The sequence below is a fragment of the Protopterus annectens genome, chromosome 14.part0, assembly GCF_019279795.1.
Source record: "Protopterus annectens isolate FY-2018-M chromosome 14.part0, PAN1.0, whole genome shotgun sequence".
In the NCBI taxonomy this organism is placed as follows: domain Eukaryota; kingdom Metazoa; phylum Chordata; order Ceratodontiformes; family Protopteridae; genus Protopterus; species Protopterus annectens.
This window is the reverse complement of record NC_056748.1, coordinates 909,961,039-909,977,567: the sequence shown is the minus strand read 5'-3', so window position 1 is coordinate 909,977,567 and position 16,529 is coordinate 909,961,039. Positions and strand designations below refer to the sequence as shown.

Below are 16,529 nucleotides of genomic sequence, written 5' to 3'. Positions count from 1 at the left end.
TGCAAGCTTAAATACAACTGCCCAGATGGCTTATCTCACTCCAGACAAAAAAAAGCAACTGACTACCTTTTTCAAGGAAATGGCAACAAAGGCCCATTTATCTGCAAGAAACATTCTGCAGGCTTTGGGCTTCATGGCATCCTGCATCTTACTAATTCCATATGCAAGACTGCATATGAGGAAAATTCCATGATACCTAAAAAGTGTCTGGACACAACACTGCCACAGTCTGGAAACAATGATTATTCTAATGCCCTGCCTGCAACAGGAATTTTGATGGTGGGCAAAGGCTTGTCACCAAAACGAGGGACAGCCATTCTCACTACTCCCAGCCAGGCAGAGCCTAACGACAGATGCACCAGATTATGCCTGGGGGGGCACACATGGCAGGAAGAGGCATACAGGGCACCTGGTCCACAAACCAAAAACATCTACATATCAATCAAAAAGAGATCCTAGCTGTTCAAAATGCCCTGACAGCCTTCAAGGACCTACATCATCCAGGACAACTACTGATAAAGACAGACAACACCACGGTCATGTGGTACATAAACAAGCAGGGGGAACTCATTCTTACCCCCTGTGCAGACTAGCCATGGCTTTATGGGACACAGCATTGACTTACCAAGTTCATCTGCAGGCACAATTCCTGCCAGGAAAGGAAGAGACTCTGGCAGACGAACTAAGCAGAAACCTCATGGATCCCCACGAGTGGCACCTGGATCCATAAGTCTTCAGCATGATAACAATGGAATGGGGACACCCGGACATAGATCTATTTGCCTCCCCTCAAAACAGTCAACTAAGAAAATTCTGCACAGGGACTTATCACAGACAACCTTGGAAAGTGGACGCCTTATCTTTCAACTGGAGAAACCTATCAGTTTATGCCTTTCCTCCACTGCCTCTTCTCCCCAAAGTACTCCTAAAGGTCAGGCAGGAGAAACCAAAAATGATTCTGATTGCCCCAGACTGGCCACGCCAGTACTGCTATCCGATCTTAAGGAACTTGTCCCAATGCCCAGCCTGGACCTTACCTCAAATACCTCATCTACTGTCCCAACAAAACAATCAGATTCTGCACAGCCGATGCAAAACCCTAAACCTGGCAGCATGACAGATAATGTAGCCATATAAACCACACCTCTCAGTAAAGCTGTGATGGATGTCATTTTAGAAGCCAGAAGGCCTAGTACTAGAAAATCCTATGCTGGGAAATGGAAGAGATTTTGTGCTTGGAACCAAGCTCAAGGAACTGATACAGCTGTCCCAAATATTCCTCTGATTTTGCAATATTTAACTGAGATGCTGGACAAAGGCCTATCTTTTTCATCAATTAAAATCCATGCCTCTGCCATTTCGGCTCATTACAATACAGAGCCACCTCTCTTTTCTCATCCTTTATTAAGGCAGTACCTCAGAGGAGCCAAAAACTTAAGGCCTCCAAGGAGAACGCCAACACCTGCATGGGACCTCAATTATGTCTTGGAAAAACTCACCTTACCTCCTTTTGAGCCAGCTGCTACTGCGGACATAAAGTTCTTATCTAGGAAAACAGCTCTGCTCCTAGCAATAACTTCTGCAAGACGAGTTTCAGAGCTACAGGCTCTCATGGCTGTGGAACCCTTTATCATTTTCTATCCAGACAGGGTCTTTCTGAGAACAAAAAACGTACATTTATGCCTAAGGTGGTATCCAGTGTAGCCCTTAACCAAACAATTCATTTGCCAACTTTTTATCCAAATCCACAGAACAAGGGGGAGAAAATTCTGCATTCTTTGGACGTACACAGACAACTTAGATTCTACTTGGACAAAACTAAAGTTTTCAGAAAGACAGAGCAATTACTAGTGGCATATGCCACAGCTTCACAAGGAAAGGGTATCTCCAAGCAGACTATTTAAAAGTGCATAGGTCACTGCATTCGTTTCTGCTACTCACAGTATGGCAAACCAGTGCCTAAGGGCATTAGGCCACATTCAACCAGAGCTGCAGCCACTTCTGCAGCCTTTCTCAGGGGAGTACCAACCAAAGACATTTTGGAGGCTGCTATTTGGAGTTCAGTGCATACCTTTACAAAACATTACAATCTGCTTCTTTACTGTAAATCCAGGGCAGGCTTTGCCACTGCAGTTCTGCAGGGCCTCATAGCCGCTCCTAATGCTGTTTAGCTCCAGCCCCCCCAACCATAGCTTTGGGACTCAACCCAAATGTGATGAGTGCAACAGTGAAACACGAAGAACATAGTACAGTTGTGTACACTTACCATAAATGTAGATGTTAGAGTGTATTCACTGTTGCAGTCCAGGTTACCCACCCGCCATCCCCCTTATTTTTGCTGGAACTTATCTTTACTTTTCTAATCTATGCAACCTAAATGGTGTATTTGCTTATAGAGGAAGGTAAAACTTATTTTGGTCCATGTATGTTTTATTTACCTAATTTTAGCCTACCCTATTGGGGGCACCTGACATCTGGGGCAAGAAAAACTAAATAAAATGGCGTCGGCTGCATCTTTTATACCCCTGACGACCTGACATCAGGGAAGAGGCAACAGCAACCGACGCAGGACCCAAGACTTTGGAATTCAGGCCGACTGAGGGCAACCTTGCCAGCAGGATAACCCAAATGTAATGACTGCAACTGTGAATACACTCGAACATCTACATTTGTGGTAAGTGTACACAACAGTACTTTTTATTACAATCAATGCCCAAAGTCTTAGAAATAAAATTCTCATCCTCCACGCTTGGCTGTCCCATAACCAACCTGACATTGTTGCCATCACAGAGACCTGGCTTAATTCTAATTAAAAAAAATACTGAAATTCTCCCACCAAGCTACCAAATGCTATGCTCTGACAGACCCAGCAAAAAAAGGTGGCGGAGTAGCTATACTATACACCTCTTCCTACACTGTTACTCCCTACACCAATCCCATTCCTAAATTTGCCAATTCTGAACTCTGTATTGCCCTCATTAAACTCAACGGACACAAATCCATATGTATTGCTGCCCTCTATATTCCTCCAGGCAACAACATCACTGTACTTGAAGGTATACTCTCCTGGTTTTCAACTAAAATCAAAAACGAAACCGTTATTTTAGGTGACGTAAACATAAACTGGGCCATGATCAACTCTGAATCCCCCTCCCAAAATATCAGCCTCTACAACTACACCCAATTAATAAACTGTCCTGCCAGGCCAAACAAAGGTGAAACCACTGGTACCATCATTGACTGAATCTTAGTGTCTCAGCCTAACCTTATTTCAGATACTGGCACCTTTCCTGACTCTCTCTGACCACCTGCCTGCATTTGCTGACCATTACTCCTCTCCCGCTCAAAAGCTACACCACTATGTACAGTTTCGGAACCTGTCCAATTTCAACCCACAAATATTCATAGACTGCGTAAAAGTTACAGATTGGTCACCCTTAAAAACCTTGCCTCTCGACAGTGCCATTAATTACTTTAATAAAGCATTCCTGAACCTTCTTACAACCTCACTCCACTAAAAACTAAAAGAGTTAAAACTTTATCCTCCCCTTGGTTAACTAAAGAAACTAAACAAAATCGTGCACCTAACAGACAAAAAGTGGAAACTTTACCATAAAAATAAATTACCCCATGTCCTAACAGAAGTCAAACAACTCCATAACACTGCAAAAAAGCTAATAATCAGGGATCGAAAATCATACTACAATAAACTTCAATCAGAAAACTTATCCAACCCAAGAAAATTCTGGGACTCTATCTCCTCCCTTCTCCACCCAGGCAATAAGGATAATCCATCCCCTAACCTAAACCTTACTGATCTAGAAAATGCCTCTAGCTTTAATACCTTCTTCATAGAATCCATAGCTAAACTCACCACCAGCTTCTCTCACCACTCTCAACCTCCTTCCCCAATAAACCCCTCTACATCTCCAAACAATGTGACTACCTCCTACTCCTACATTTAGCTTCTCTCATGTCTCTATAAGCAAAATAAAGAAGCTCCTCCTTCAACTCAAACCATGCTCTTCTACCCCAGATAACCTACCCACAACTTTCCTTAAATTGTCTGCAGACAGCATTGCCCACACCATCTCTGTCTTAATAGACCGATCCATACTAGAATCATACACCCCCTCCTATGGGGAGACATCTTTATCATTCCACTCCATAAAGGAGGCAAAAACACTGACACTTCTAATTTTCGTCCCATAGTCATCCTATCCTCACTATCAAAAATCATGGAGAAAGGTATTCAATCCCAAATGATGTCCTATATGACCCAAAACAACCTACTAACCCATACAGAACATGGGTTTCTGTCCTGGGCATAGTACCATCACTGCTCTCCTCTCCTTTCTAGACTCCATAAACCTTGCTCGCGACTATGGCAGAATAGTTTCTACTCTGTTCCTTGACCTCTCCAAAGCTTTTGATACCGTTTCTCACCCCTTACTATTATCCCAACTCTACTCTCTCTCAACCCCCCCCCCCACCATCACCTGGTTCGCCAGTTACCTCTCTGAAACACAGCAAGCCATCAAATGGAAGAACTCACTCTCTTCCTTTCTACATATGCTTACTGGAGTTCCCCAGGGTTCCATCCCAGGCCCCCTTCTCTTTAACATCTTCATTAACAACTTCCACCAGTCTCTCTCCGATGCCACACTAATTCAATATGCTGTCAATTCGACCATTATTTGTACAGCGGACACCCCCTCTGACCTACTTCTTAAAACTCATCCCTCTCTATAATACCGAATCATGGATGCATAGTAATCACCTCGCCTTAAATGCCAATAAAACAAAGTTAATGATCTTCTCCCCATTCAAAAACACCAATATAGACAGAAACCCTTACAGTGACTGCTTCAGAGTAACAACTCCACAGAAATAGTATCACATACCAAACTGCTCGGTGTCATAATTGATGAAAAACTAAAATTTGACATCCATATCCAAACTAATATCAAAAAAACTCACCAGGTCTCCTGTATAGACACAATCATTACCTTACCCCCTCCACCAGACACACCCTTACCTCTAATTACCGTCTTCCCTCTCTTATATACAGTGCCCCCTTATTCACTAATCTTCACCTAGGCTTACAGGCCAAGTTGGAAGCCTGTTGCAATAAAATCTCCAAATTTGCCACCAACTCCAGAAACTCATCGCATCACTGTCTCTCTCTCTCCACTCCCTGAAATGGCTTGAACCTCCTAACTACCTCAGACTTCTTAGACTTACTACTTCTCACAAGCTCATATTCAAACCTTCTAGTTATCCTTCTCAGTCCACCTCTTTAACCCCCTACATTCCCAACCGCTCACTAAGATCAGAAAACCACAATCTTCTAAACATATATAAGCCTGGTCTACCCCCTGACCATCTATTATCCTGCTCCCTAGCTAAACTCTGGAATTCTCTCCCTACCACTCTTCAAAATACTCAGAACCACTCAAACTTCAAAACTCTTCAACAATCTCACCTTCTTTCAAAGTGAGAATGTTCCTGTATCTCTACCACATAAATTCTAACACCATCTTCCATGCACTATATACCTCAACGTTCTGTCACTGTGCTCTCTTAACCTTTGCCTCTACTTCCTCTCCTACCCTATACCTCATAAGCTTCCCCCAACCCCACTCCCTTTCTCTATTATATACCACCTTTTACCACTCTCACCTCACCTTCTCTCTGTCTCTCTCATTTCTAACGTCCAAAAATAAATAAATAAATAAAGCTTGTTTTTTCTATCTGTACATAAATGTTTTACTTGCATGTTTTTAAATCTGAAATGCCTGTACTTTTAATACGTTTAGACTACATGAAACTCACTCTTGTAAATCATTATCTAAGATTTGAAATGTCTGTTTTTAATAAATTGTATATTATCTCTGTATTTTTTCACTGTTCTACTACTTTATTTACTTTTATATAACTATTGTAAAATTGTCTATGTCCTTTGGAGCGTTTCTCCCTGGGCCTCCACTGAAAATGGGCTTTTCCAGGCCCAGTGGACTTATCCCAGTTATCAAATGGTAATAAATAAATAAGGCCTTATGTAGTTTTGTGAAGAATCTCCATGGCAATACCCAGATTTGTTCTGAGCTACATACCGAGCCAACAGATATTGCCAATATACTGGCCGACAGATTCAGTGCCAACTTTATCCCCCCACAAAGGACTAATCACAATACCAATAGATTTGCCTGCTACAGAGGTTAAAACAGCACTCTCCAAGACCAAGAATACAGCTTCTATGGGACCTGACAATATCCCTAGCTGTATTCTATATGAACTACAGAGTGAACTGGCACCACACCTGTGTGCCCTGTTTAGTCACAGCCTCACTTCAGGCTTTGTCCCTACCGAATGGCGCTCTGCTACACTCATCCCTCTCCACAAGGGAGGCGCGACTACAGACTCTGGGAGCTATCGCCCAATTAGCCCGATGAGCCTGATATATGCAAAGCTATGGAACGCATCATCCTGGACCTAATAAACAAGGATATAGGGAATCTCCAAACTCTGGATGCTACACAGTTTGGTTTTGTGATGGGTGGATCATGCCTGCTCAACCTGGTCGACTTCTTTGAGTCAGTCACCAGAGCTATGGATGAAGGCAAGGTGGTTCATACAGCCTACTTTGATTTGGCCAAGGCCTTTGATACCATTTCCCACTTTGGAATCATAGAAAAACTCAATAAGCTATGCACCAACCCCTATATCATCCCCTATATATGTCATTTTAGAAGCCAGAAGGCCTAGTACTAGAAAATCCTATGCTGGGAAATGGAAGAGATTTTGTGCTTGGAACCAAGTTCAAGGAACTGATACAGCTGTCCCAAATATTCCTCTGATTTTGCAATATTTAACTGAGATGCTGGACAAAGGCCTATCTTTTTCATCAATTAAAATCCATGCCTCTGCCATTTCGGCTCATTACAATACAGAGCCACCTCTCTTTTCTCATCCTTTATTAAGGCAGTACCTTAGAGGAGCCAAAAACTTAAGGCCTCCAAGGAGAACGCCAACACCTGCATGGGACCACAATTATGTCTTGGAAAAACTCACCTTACCTCCTTTTGAGCCAGCTGCTACTGCGGACATAAAGTTCTTATCTAGGAAAACAGCTCTGCTCCTAGCAATAACTTCTGCAAGACGAGTTTCAGAGCTACAGGCTCTCATGGCTGTGGAACCCTTTATCATTTTCTGTCCAGACAGGGTCTTTCTGAGAACAAAAACCGTACATTTATGCCTAAGGTGGTATCCAGTGTAGCCCTTAACCAAACAATTCATTTGCCAACTTTTTATCCAAATCCACAGAACAAGGGGGAGAAAATTCTGCATTCTTTGGACGTACACAGACAACTTAGATTCTACTTGGACAAAACTAAAGTTTTCAGAAAGACAGAGCAATTACTAGTGACATATGCCACAGCTTCACAAGGAAAGGGTATCTCCAAGCAGACTATTTAAAAGTGCATAGGTCACTGCATTCGTTTCTGCTACTTACAGTATGGCAAACCAGTGCCTAAGGGCATTAGGCCACATTCAACCAGAGCTGCAGCCACTTCTGCAGCCTTTCTCAGGGGAGTACCAACCAAAGACATTTTGGAGGCTGCTATTTGGAGTTCAGTGCATACCTTTACAAAACATTACAATCTGCCTCTTTACTGTAAATCCAGGGCAGGCTTTACCACTGCAGTTCTGCAGGGCCTCATAGCCGCTCCTAATGCTGTTTAGCTCCAGCCCCCCCCAACCATAGCTTTGGGACTCAACCCAAATGTGATGACTGCAACAGTGAAACACGAAGAGCATAGTACAGTTGTGTACACTTACCATAAATGTAGATGTTTGAGTGTATTCACTGTTGCAGTCCAGGTTACCCACCCGCCATCCCCCTTATTTTTGCTGGAACTTATCTTTACTTTTCTAATCTATGCAACCTAAATGGTGTATTTGCTTATAGAGGAAGGTAAAACTTATTTTGGTCCATGTATGTTTTATTTACCTAATTTTAGCCTACCCTATTGGGGGCACCTGACATCTGGGGCAAGAAAAACTAAATAAAATGGCGTCGGCTTTATCTTTTATACCCCTGACGTCAGGGAAGAGGCGACAGCAACCGACGCAGGACCCAAGACTTTGGAAATCAGGCCGACTTGAGGGCAACCTTGCCAGCAGGATAACCCAAATGTAATGACTGCAACTGTGAATACACTCGAACATCTACATTTGTGTTAAGTGTACACAACAGTACTTTTTATTACAATCAATGCCCAAAGTCTTAGAAATAAAATTCTCATCCTCCACGCTTGGCTGTCCCATAACCAACCTGACATTGTTGCCATCACAGAGACCTGGCTTAATTCTAATTAAAAAAAATACTGAAATTCTCCCACCAAGCTACCAAATGCTATGCTCTGACAGACCCAGCAAAAAAAGGTGGTGGAGTAGCTATACTATACTCCTCTTCCTACACTGTTACTCCCTACACCAATCCCATTCCTAAATTTGCCAATTCTGAACTCTGTATTGCCCTCATTAAACTCAACGGACACAAATCCATATGTATTGCTGCCCTCTATATTCCTCCAGGCAACAACATCACTGTACTTGAAGGTATACTCTCCTGGTTTTCAACTAAAATCAAAAACGAAACAGTTATTTTAGGTGACGTAAACATAAACTGGGCCATGATCAACTCTGAATCCCCCTCCCAAAATGTTAGCCTCTACAACTACACCCAATTAATAAACTGTCCTGCCAGGCCAAACAAAGGTGAAACCACTGGTACCATCATTGACTGAATCTTGGTGTCTCAGCCTAACCTTATCTCAGATACTGGCACCTTTCCTGACTCTCTCTGACCACCTGCCTGCATTTGCTGACCATCACTCCTCTCCCGCTCAAAAGCTACACCACTATGTACAGTTTCGGAACCTGTCCAATTTCAACCCACAAATATTCATAAACTGCGTAAAAGTTACAGATTGGTCACCCTTAAAAACCTTGCCTCTCGACAGTGCCATTAATTACTTTAATAAAGCATTCCTGAACCTTCTTAACAACCTCACTCCACTAAAAACTAAAAGAGTTAAAACTTTATCCTTCCCTTGGTTAACTAAAGAAACTAAACAAAATCGTGCACCTAACAGACAAAAAGTGGAAACTTTACCATAAAAATAAATTACCCCATGTCCTAACAGAAGTCAAACAACTCCATAACACTGCAGAAAAGCTAATAATCAGGGATTGAAAATCATACTACAATAAACTTCAATCAGAAAACTTATCCAACCCAAGAAAATTCTGGGACTCTATCTCCTCCCTTCTCCACCCAGGCAATAAGGATAATCCATCCCCTAACCTAAACCTTACTGATCTAGAAAATGCCTCTAACTTTAATACCTTCTTCATAGAATCCATAGCTAAACTCACCACCATTAATGTGCATTTTCTTAATGATATTAAGTCTGAAAATCAAATGCCTGTCATTATTTTCTGACTTCGTTGTTAAATGATTTGACAGTGATTTGACAGAAAACTGCAATTTTATAAAAAACAGAAAAAACTGAGACAAAAAATCTGGACTTTCTGTTGAGAGGTATGGATTTATTTATTTTTATTTTACATTTGTTGACCGGGCTAGTCCAGCTGGATATATGTCCATTTTCAGTGGAGGCCCGGGGAGAAAAGCTCCACAAACAACAAAAAATAGGCCAAGACAATATTTACAATAGAAATTGGTACATTACAAAGCTTTATACATATTACATATCTAGGATTTTAAATTCTGTATTCCAGTAAGGAAAACCTGATGTAACTAAACCTAGATGCAACAGTAGTTTGTATTAATAATGCAAATTATATCTATCTAAGAGAATGCTATAGATTCTAAAGTCGCACAAAAATATAAAAAGAAAAACGCTAGTGTTAAGTGGATAGAGTATTCAAAAGCAAAGTACAAGGATACAATTATAATCAGTCTCACAAGAGTTCTGGTCTTACATGAAAATGGTTAGTCATTCAATTGTATATACATATTTACATGAGGAGTAATCCTTAGAATGGTCAAGCACACTATTATCGGCGAGTAAACACAAGATAATGTTCATAAGAGGCTAGGAATCAAGGAAGTCTTAGATGGGAGTCCTGAACTGACATCCATCAGTCATTTTCATTTGCCAAAGCCATTGCAGCAGTGTCTGCAGAGAGGTGAGAAAAGCCTTAAATTTGACTGGTATGTTGTGTGGGTGAAGGTAGCTGTGTTTGTGGAAAGTGGAGGTGTGCCTTTGTAAGTGTGGTGTGAATGTTATGCATTATGAAATGTAGAGATTGAGTAAAATTGTGCTCAGTGTAGTCCCTAGCAATTTCATCATTGCTTGACTCAGACATAATACATTCCCCTGTGTTTGTCAGTACTATGTTTGATTGCATTGTTTTGGAGTATGGTATCACTTCTACAACTGCTAGCACTCTTTCAATACGAGTATCTGCTTTGGAAGTTTTCTCCAGGAGTCTGTTGCTGAGAGGATGAGAGACATGCTACAGGTATACAACTAAGACAAACTACATAAAGCAATAGTAAGAGAAAGTACCAGGTCATATCAGAGGCTTGGGAGGTCATTGTTAAGAAACTGAGAACTGTTGTTAACTTTATCATTAAATAACACAAGTTCAGGTTATGCTAAAAGAGAATAACTATGTAAAGATAACCATGTCAGCAGCCAGAATGCATTACAAGCTGAATATTTTACTGAGCACATTTTTAAAAATGGGTAGATTGGCCTAAACTCTGGACTGATGTTTTTTTTTTGTTTGTTTTTTTATTTCCTGCGAAATGCTGTTCAGAAGTGAAGAGACGTATGAGGGAACAGTTTTAGTGGCACACCAGACTGTGATTTGTTTGATGTCTATTGTCATGCAAAGCTGACTAAATAGTTGAATCTACCCGAGCTGGAAATATGAGACTGTAGCCCACTGAAGGAGGGGAGATGGGAAGGAGTAACTTGGCCAGGAATTGAAACTTGGAAAACTGCTCCTTGTGAAAAGTCTTTTTTATCTCAGTAATTTGGTGACACTTTTGCAAGCTTCTTTCAGAGAATGTGAAGTGCATCAGTAGAAACATTTGTAAAACTCCGTGGAGACCAGTCAATGACATGAGCTGCAGACTCTCAAACTTGGCAGTTTTTTTTTCCAGATGTTCCATTCTATGTGAATGGAAGTCTAGTTTGACAACAAATGGTAGGGCTATTTATTTTCACAATCTATGCATTATGGGACAGATTTAGCTTTCCAAAGGATTCACGATGTCTGCCCCATGAGGGCAGGCAAGAGTAAAAAAAAATAAAATTAGGAATGAGGACTTAATTTGCTGCAGGCAGCTTTGGGAGGTGCAGTAAATGACTACTCCCATATTCCTAAACCCCACCTTATCAAAGACTGTCAAACTATCGACTTTCAATTCATCCCAATTTAACTCCATTCTCCACAACATAGATTGGTCCATTCTAAAACGCCTCCCCCTAAACGATGCTGTAAGCACTTTCAGTAGCATCTCCATGAATACTCTAAACTCCTTAGCTCCCTCTAGGAAGATCAGAGTAAAATCAAACCATGCTCCCTGGCTCTCCAAAGAGATTAGGTCCCTTATGAAACAGAGATCATGCTTGGAAAACCTGGACTAAAAACTAAACAACCACCTTTTCTTCAAAAATACAGGCAACTGAGGAACCTTGTAAAAAAACATACAACTAATGACAAAAAGTTATACTATAGCTCTGCTCAGCTTAACAACAAATCCAGTCCTCAAAAATTTTGGTCAACTCTCAACAACATCCTCTATCCTGGAAAGCCCTCTAATCCCTCCCCATACCCTAACTCTTCCTCTCAGGAAACAGCTACCCTCCTGAATAAACACTTTCTCTTCCATCCAAAATCTGGTAACCTCCAAGCCAAACTCTACTTCGACACCCACCTCTCCAAGTCCCACTAACACAACTTTGTTTTCTTTTGAGCCAGTTCCCATTACTTACATCAAATCTCTACTACTCAAGCTAAAACCTTGCTCTCCTTCCACTGACAATCTATCTCCTACATTCCTCAAACTTGCTGCTGACTCAATTGCCTATCCTGTATCTATACTAATTAATCGATCTGTTCTGGAATCAACTGTCCCCAACCTTTGGAAATCTTTCTTCACTATTCCTCTTCATAAAGGTGGAAACTCCACTGACCCTTCAAACTACCAATCCATTGCATTCTGTCCCCCCCTCTCCAAGATATTAGAAAAATGTATTCACTCACAGCTTCTCAATCACCTCCTCACACACCACTTACCCCTACCAAACATGGATTTCGTCCTCACCACAGCACCACCACTGCCCTCCTCTCCTTCACTCATATCATTGCAGAGGCCCTAGACAACAATAAACTCATTTCCTGTCTCTTCCTAGATCTCTCCAAAGCCTTCGATACTGTCTCTCATCCTCTACTACTATCCAAACTCGCAAATCTCCACCTATCCCCCACCGCACTTGCCTGGTTTAATAGTTACCTATTTGGCAGGGAACAATCTGTCAAATGGCTCTCATCCTCCTCACCTTTCCTTCCCATCTCCACTGGTGTTCCCCAAGGCTCCATCTTGGGACCCCTTTTGTTTAACATCTTCACCAATGATCTTTACACCTCATGCAAAGAATCCTCCCTTATTCAGTATGTCGACGACTCCACACGTATATCCATCTCAAATAACATTCCTGAACTACACTCTCTGACCAAACAGGCCCTACTATCCACTGAACAATGGCTCTCTCACAACCTATTGATCCTAAATCCCAAAAAGACCAAACTCCTACTTTTCCTTCCCCGTTCTCTTTCTCATCACAAAACCTCCTTTTTTATTACATCTTCTAACAATACAAATATCCAACCTGACACCCACACAAAACTCCTAGGGGTCATTATCGATGACAAACTCAAGTTCAACCTACACATACTCAAATGTATAAAAAAAAACAAACCAGAAACTAGGTCTGCTGTATCGGAACAAAAAATTCCTAACCCCTGAATCTAGACTTACCCTGGGCCAGGCACTCCTCCTCCCCTCCCTTTTATACGCCGCCCCAGTTCTTACCAATATCCAGGCCTTCACTCTAAACAAACTGCAACAGACTTACCATAAAATAGCCAGATTCATTACTAACTCCCCATACAACTCACACCACTGCATTTCTTTAAACTCTCTTCAATGGCTTGAACTTCCCCAGTTTCTGCTATCTTATCAATTTCATATGCTACACTCTATTCTTTATAAACCCTCCTTCTGTCCATCTCTATCTTCCTTAGTCTCCATCTGCATCCCATCCCAGACCCTCCGTACTTCTAACCAACAATTACTTGATATCTACCACCCAAAAAGGTCAGTAGGCAAACTACTCTACAAACACTCCCTTGCCCATGCTTGGAACAAACTTCCCCTTGACTTACGTTCAGTCTCCCAAACCTCACACTTTAAAAATGAACTAAAAGCTTATTTTCTCAATTCCAGAACCTGCCCTTGCCATGACCCTACCTAGTCTTCCTTCCCTTTTTGTACCCTCAAAAGGACCATACTTAGTACCTCATTACACCTCTCTCTCCAATGTGTCTACTATGCATTTGCACAATTTTATACAAACAAAAAATGTTCATTGTTGACCTTTTGAAATATATCAATGTAAAATTGTTACTTAGCTTCTTTTTAATGCAACTTTAACTTTATGTATGTATCCCAACATATGTGAATCGTTTTGCTATAACTGCTATTATATGAATATTGTTTAAAATTGTACTTGTTTTAAAATGTATTACTGGAGCTTTTCTCCTCAGGTCTCCACTGAAAATGGGCCACAAGCCCAGTTGGACAACCCGGTTAACAAATGTCAATAAATAAATAAATAAATCACGGCAAGATAAAAAATTTTTTTTTCATCATTTGCCCGTAGTGGTCCTTCAGTGTTCTGATAAGTGTATAACTTGCATTGGAATATTGTAGTTGTGGAAGACAGATGTAGAAACCAAACAGCTGTATGGGCTATTTTGAGAGACAAAATGATTTTAAGGACTGAAAAGCTTGTGTGTAAAAATATTTTTGAATATGTACAGATTTTTATTCCTATCCATGTAGCCCATGATATGCTTAGTATAATGCCTTATTTATTAAACACTTATTAAATTATCACTTAAGATACAGGCACATGTACATTAATAGAAAAAGCAAACCATGTTAACATTTATTTTAATTTACATTCATATGCTTTATTTAACTGACAGTCCAACATTACATTTTTAAATTCTTGCCATCCGTTAAACCTTATTCCTCCTCATGAACATTATTCTGCCAAGTATTGTTCAAACAAATTCTACTTATTTCTATGGAATTTGCTCATTTCCTTTATTAAAGCTCCCTCTTCCAGCTCTTTTCTCTCTCTCTCACAATGTTCATTACTTCAAATATTTTTATTTACATTTTGATTTCTAATTGTTTTTTTGACAGTCAACAGAATTAAACTTAAGGTCTTACTCCGTTTAGAGAATTCAGATCCTGTGTTCCAGTTCAAAAGAACCATTTATTTATTTATTTAATTTATTGACTGACATTTGATTAGTCAGTCAAAAATGTCAGAAATATTTTCATTCTTTTGTCTAGAAAGTGCGTATTAATGCAGAAACCTGTTACATTTCATTTTTTTAAATGAATTGACATTTCGTTAGTTACAGCCATTTGCTACCCCTGACAGAGTACTCTGTAGGGAATTTTTAAAATGTGCCAACTCTTACACTTCCAAAAATATGTTCCAAATTGCCTCTTTCTTTACCCATCACACTTCCAGCATTTTAACAGCAGCTTCTGTTATAGATTCAACTAAAAAATCTACCACACCAGGTTTTTCATTTGGGGCTGTCCTATTCCTTTGCCTATACTCTGGTATCAGTTTCCTGTAGGGAAAGCAGTCTCTAACTGTAGTCCACTCTTCTTCTTCTTGGCCTCGTTCCACTCTTTTACAGTTCCCTTTCTAGTTATTTGCTCCTAGTACCTTGATTTCTTTGAGTTTTCTCCAGTAAATTCAGCCACCTTTTGTCTGTTTTCTATACCCCTACATGCTGTCATCTCTATTGGCAAAATTTCCTTTCTCCATTCCTGTTCTTTTAGAATATTTTCTACAGCTTTACAAATTTAAAATTCTGCAAGGTGGTGGTTCTCCTTAATGACCTGCATCCAAATCCCCTCTCTCCTTATTTCTTGACACCCCCCCCCGCTAATTGTCTCTGCTGAGTTAGTCAGTTTAGTTACCAGTGTTTAACCAAGTATAAGAATATAAGGGAACATGTTTTGTATACACTGAGTGTTAAGACAATAAAGATAATATACCAGAAAAGATCCATACTTCAATTTTTATGAGGTGTATGTGGGCACACAAATAGTGGCAGTGACCAGAATAAGTGAAAGTGTGAGCTGCTAAAGTCAGATCAGATTAGTTTCACTTAATTTACTTCCTGAGTTTTTTAATCTAATACATTTATTTTTTAGGTTTAATAATGATCCGTCTATAGATGTTCTTCTGCTTACCACACATGTCGGTGGACTTGGACTTAACCTAACAGGTGCAGATACTGTAGTGTTTGTAGAACATGACTGGAACCCAATGAGGGATCTGCAAGCTATGGATCGAGCTCATCGTATTGGACAGGTAATGAAAAACATTATTTTGTGTGTCAGAAAGCACAAGTTGTAGATAAGGCGTTAAACCACAGACATAAAGCTGTTTTCCTGAAATACTTATTTTTTGTCTTAATTGTTTTTCTGCTTCCCTGTTTGTTTCCTCATTTTCTGTTGTCCTCTATTAGTTATTTTCAGACTCAGTTTTGTATAATTGTAAACCTGTTGTTCACAGCATTATTCCAAGTCTTTGTATTATTTATTATTTAAGCTGAGGAGTTTGAATGCTTCTAGTATGGAATCTGCACACAATTTTGGTCATCATTGATGAAATGTCTGGCATTCAAATTTTCTGCGTGATCTGTAAATCTGTAAACTTCACAAATGCTTAATGTGTTACTGGCATCTCATAACTTGTATTAGACAGTTTTGTATCCTAGACACCTACGTCCGCTCAAGGCGATCCATTTTGGTCCCCCATTTCGTCAGCTCAGCAATATCAGCATTTACAGCCCAAGCTACAGTAAACATTTGTTGAGTACCTCATTGTTTGAAACTAAGACTAACTGTTGTGTTGCTGTCATACAAGTGTCTTTTTAACAGCAAATACTGTAAAATAGTGTGTAATGTTCTACATTTGAATGAATTGCATATACGTCTGGATGTCCACTCCCCTGAGATTCTCTGTTTATCTGAAACCTGGTTAAAACCTAACACTAAAGACAGTGAAGTGTTACCACCTGGGTACAACATACATAGGCTGGATCATGCTTTGAGGAAGGGGGGTGGGATAGCTGTACTCTATAAGTCTGAGTTGAATGTC

The 16,529-nt window shown here is 40.3% G+C and overlaps 1 protein-coding gene across 1 annotated transcript in view; it reads left to right on the top strand.

The window, feature by feature from the left end:
- Window positions 1–16,529, top strand: part of BTAF1 (B-TFIID TATA-box binding protein associated factor 1) — a 3,603,226-nt gene that overhangs the window by 3,380,581 nt on the left and 206,116 nt on the right. Inside the window, exon 39 of the mRNA XM_044055641.1 lies at window positions 15,578–15,737. Coding sequence (XP_043911576.1) covers window positions 15,578–15,737 — 160 coding nt within the window. The remainder of the gene's footprint in view (window positions 1–15,577; window positions 15,738–16,529) is intronic.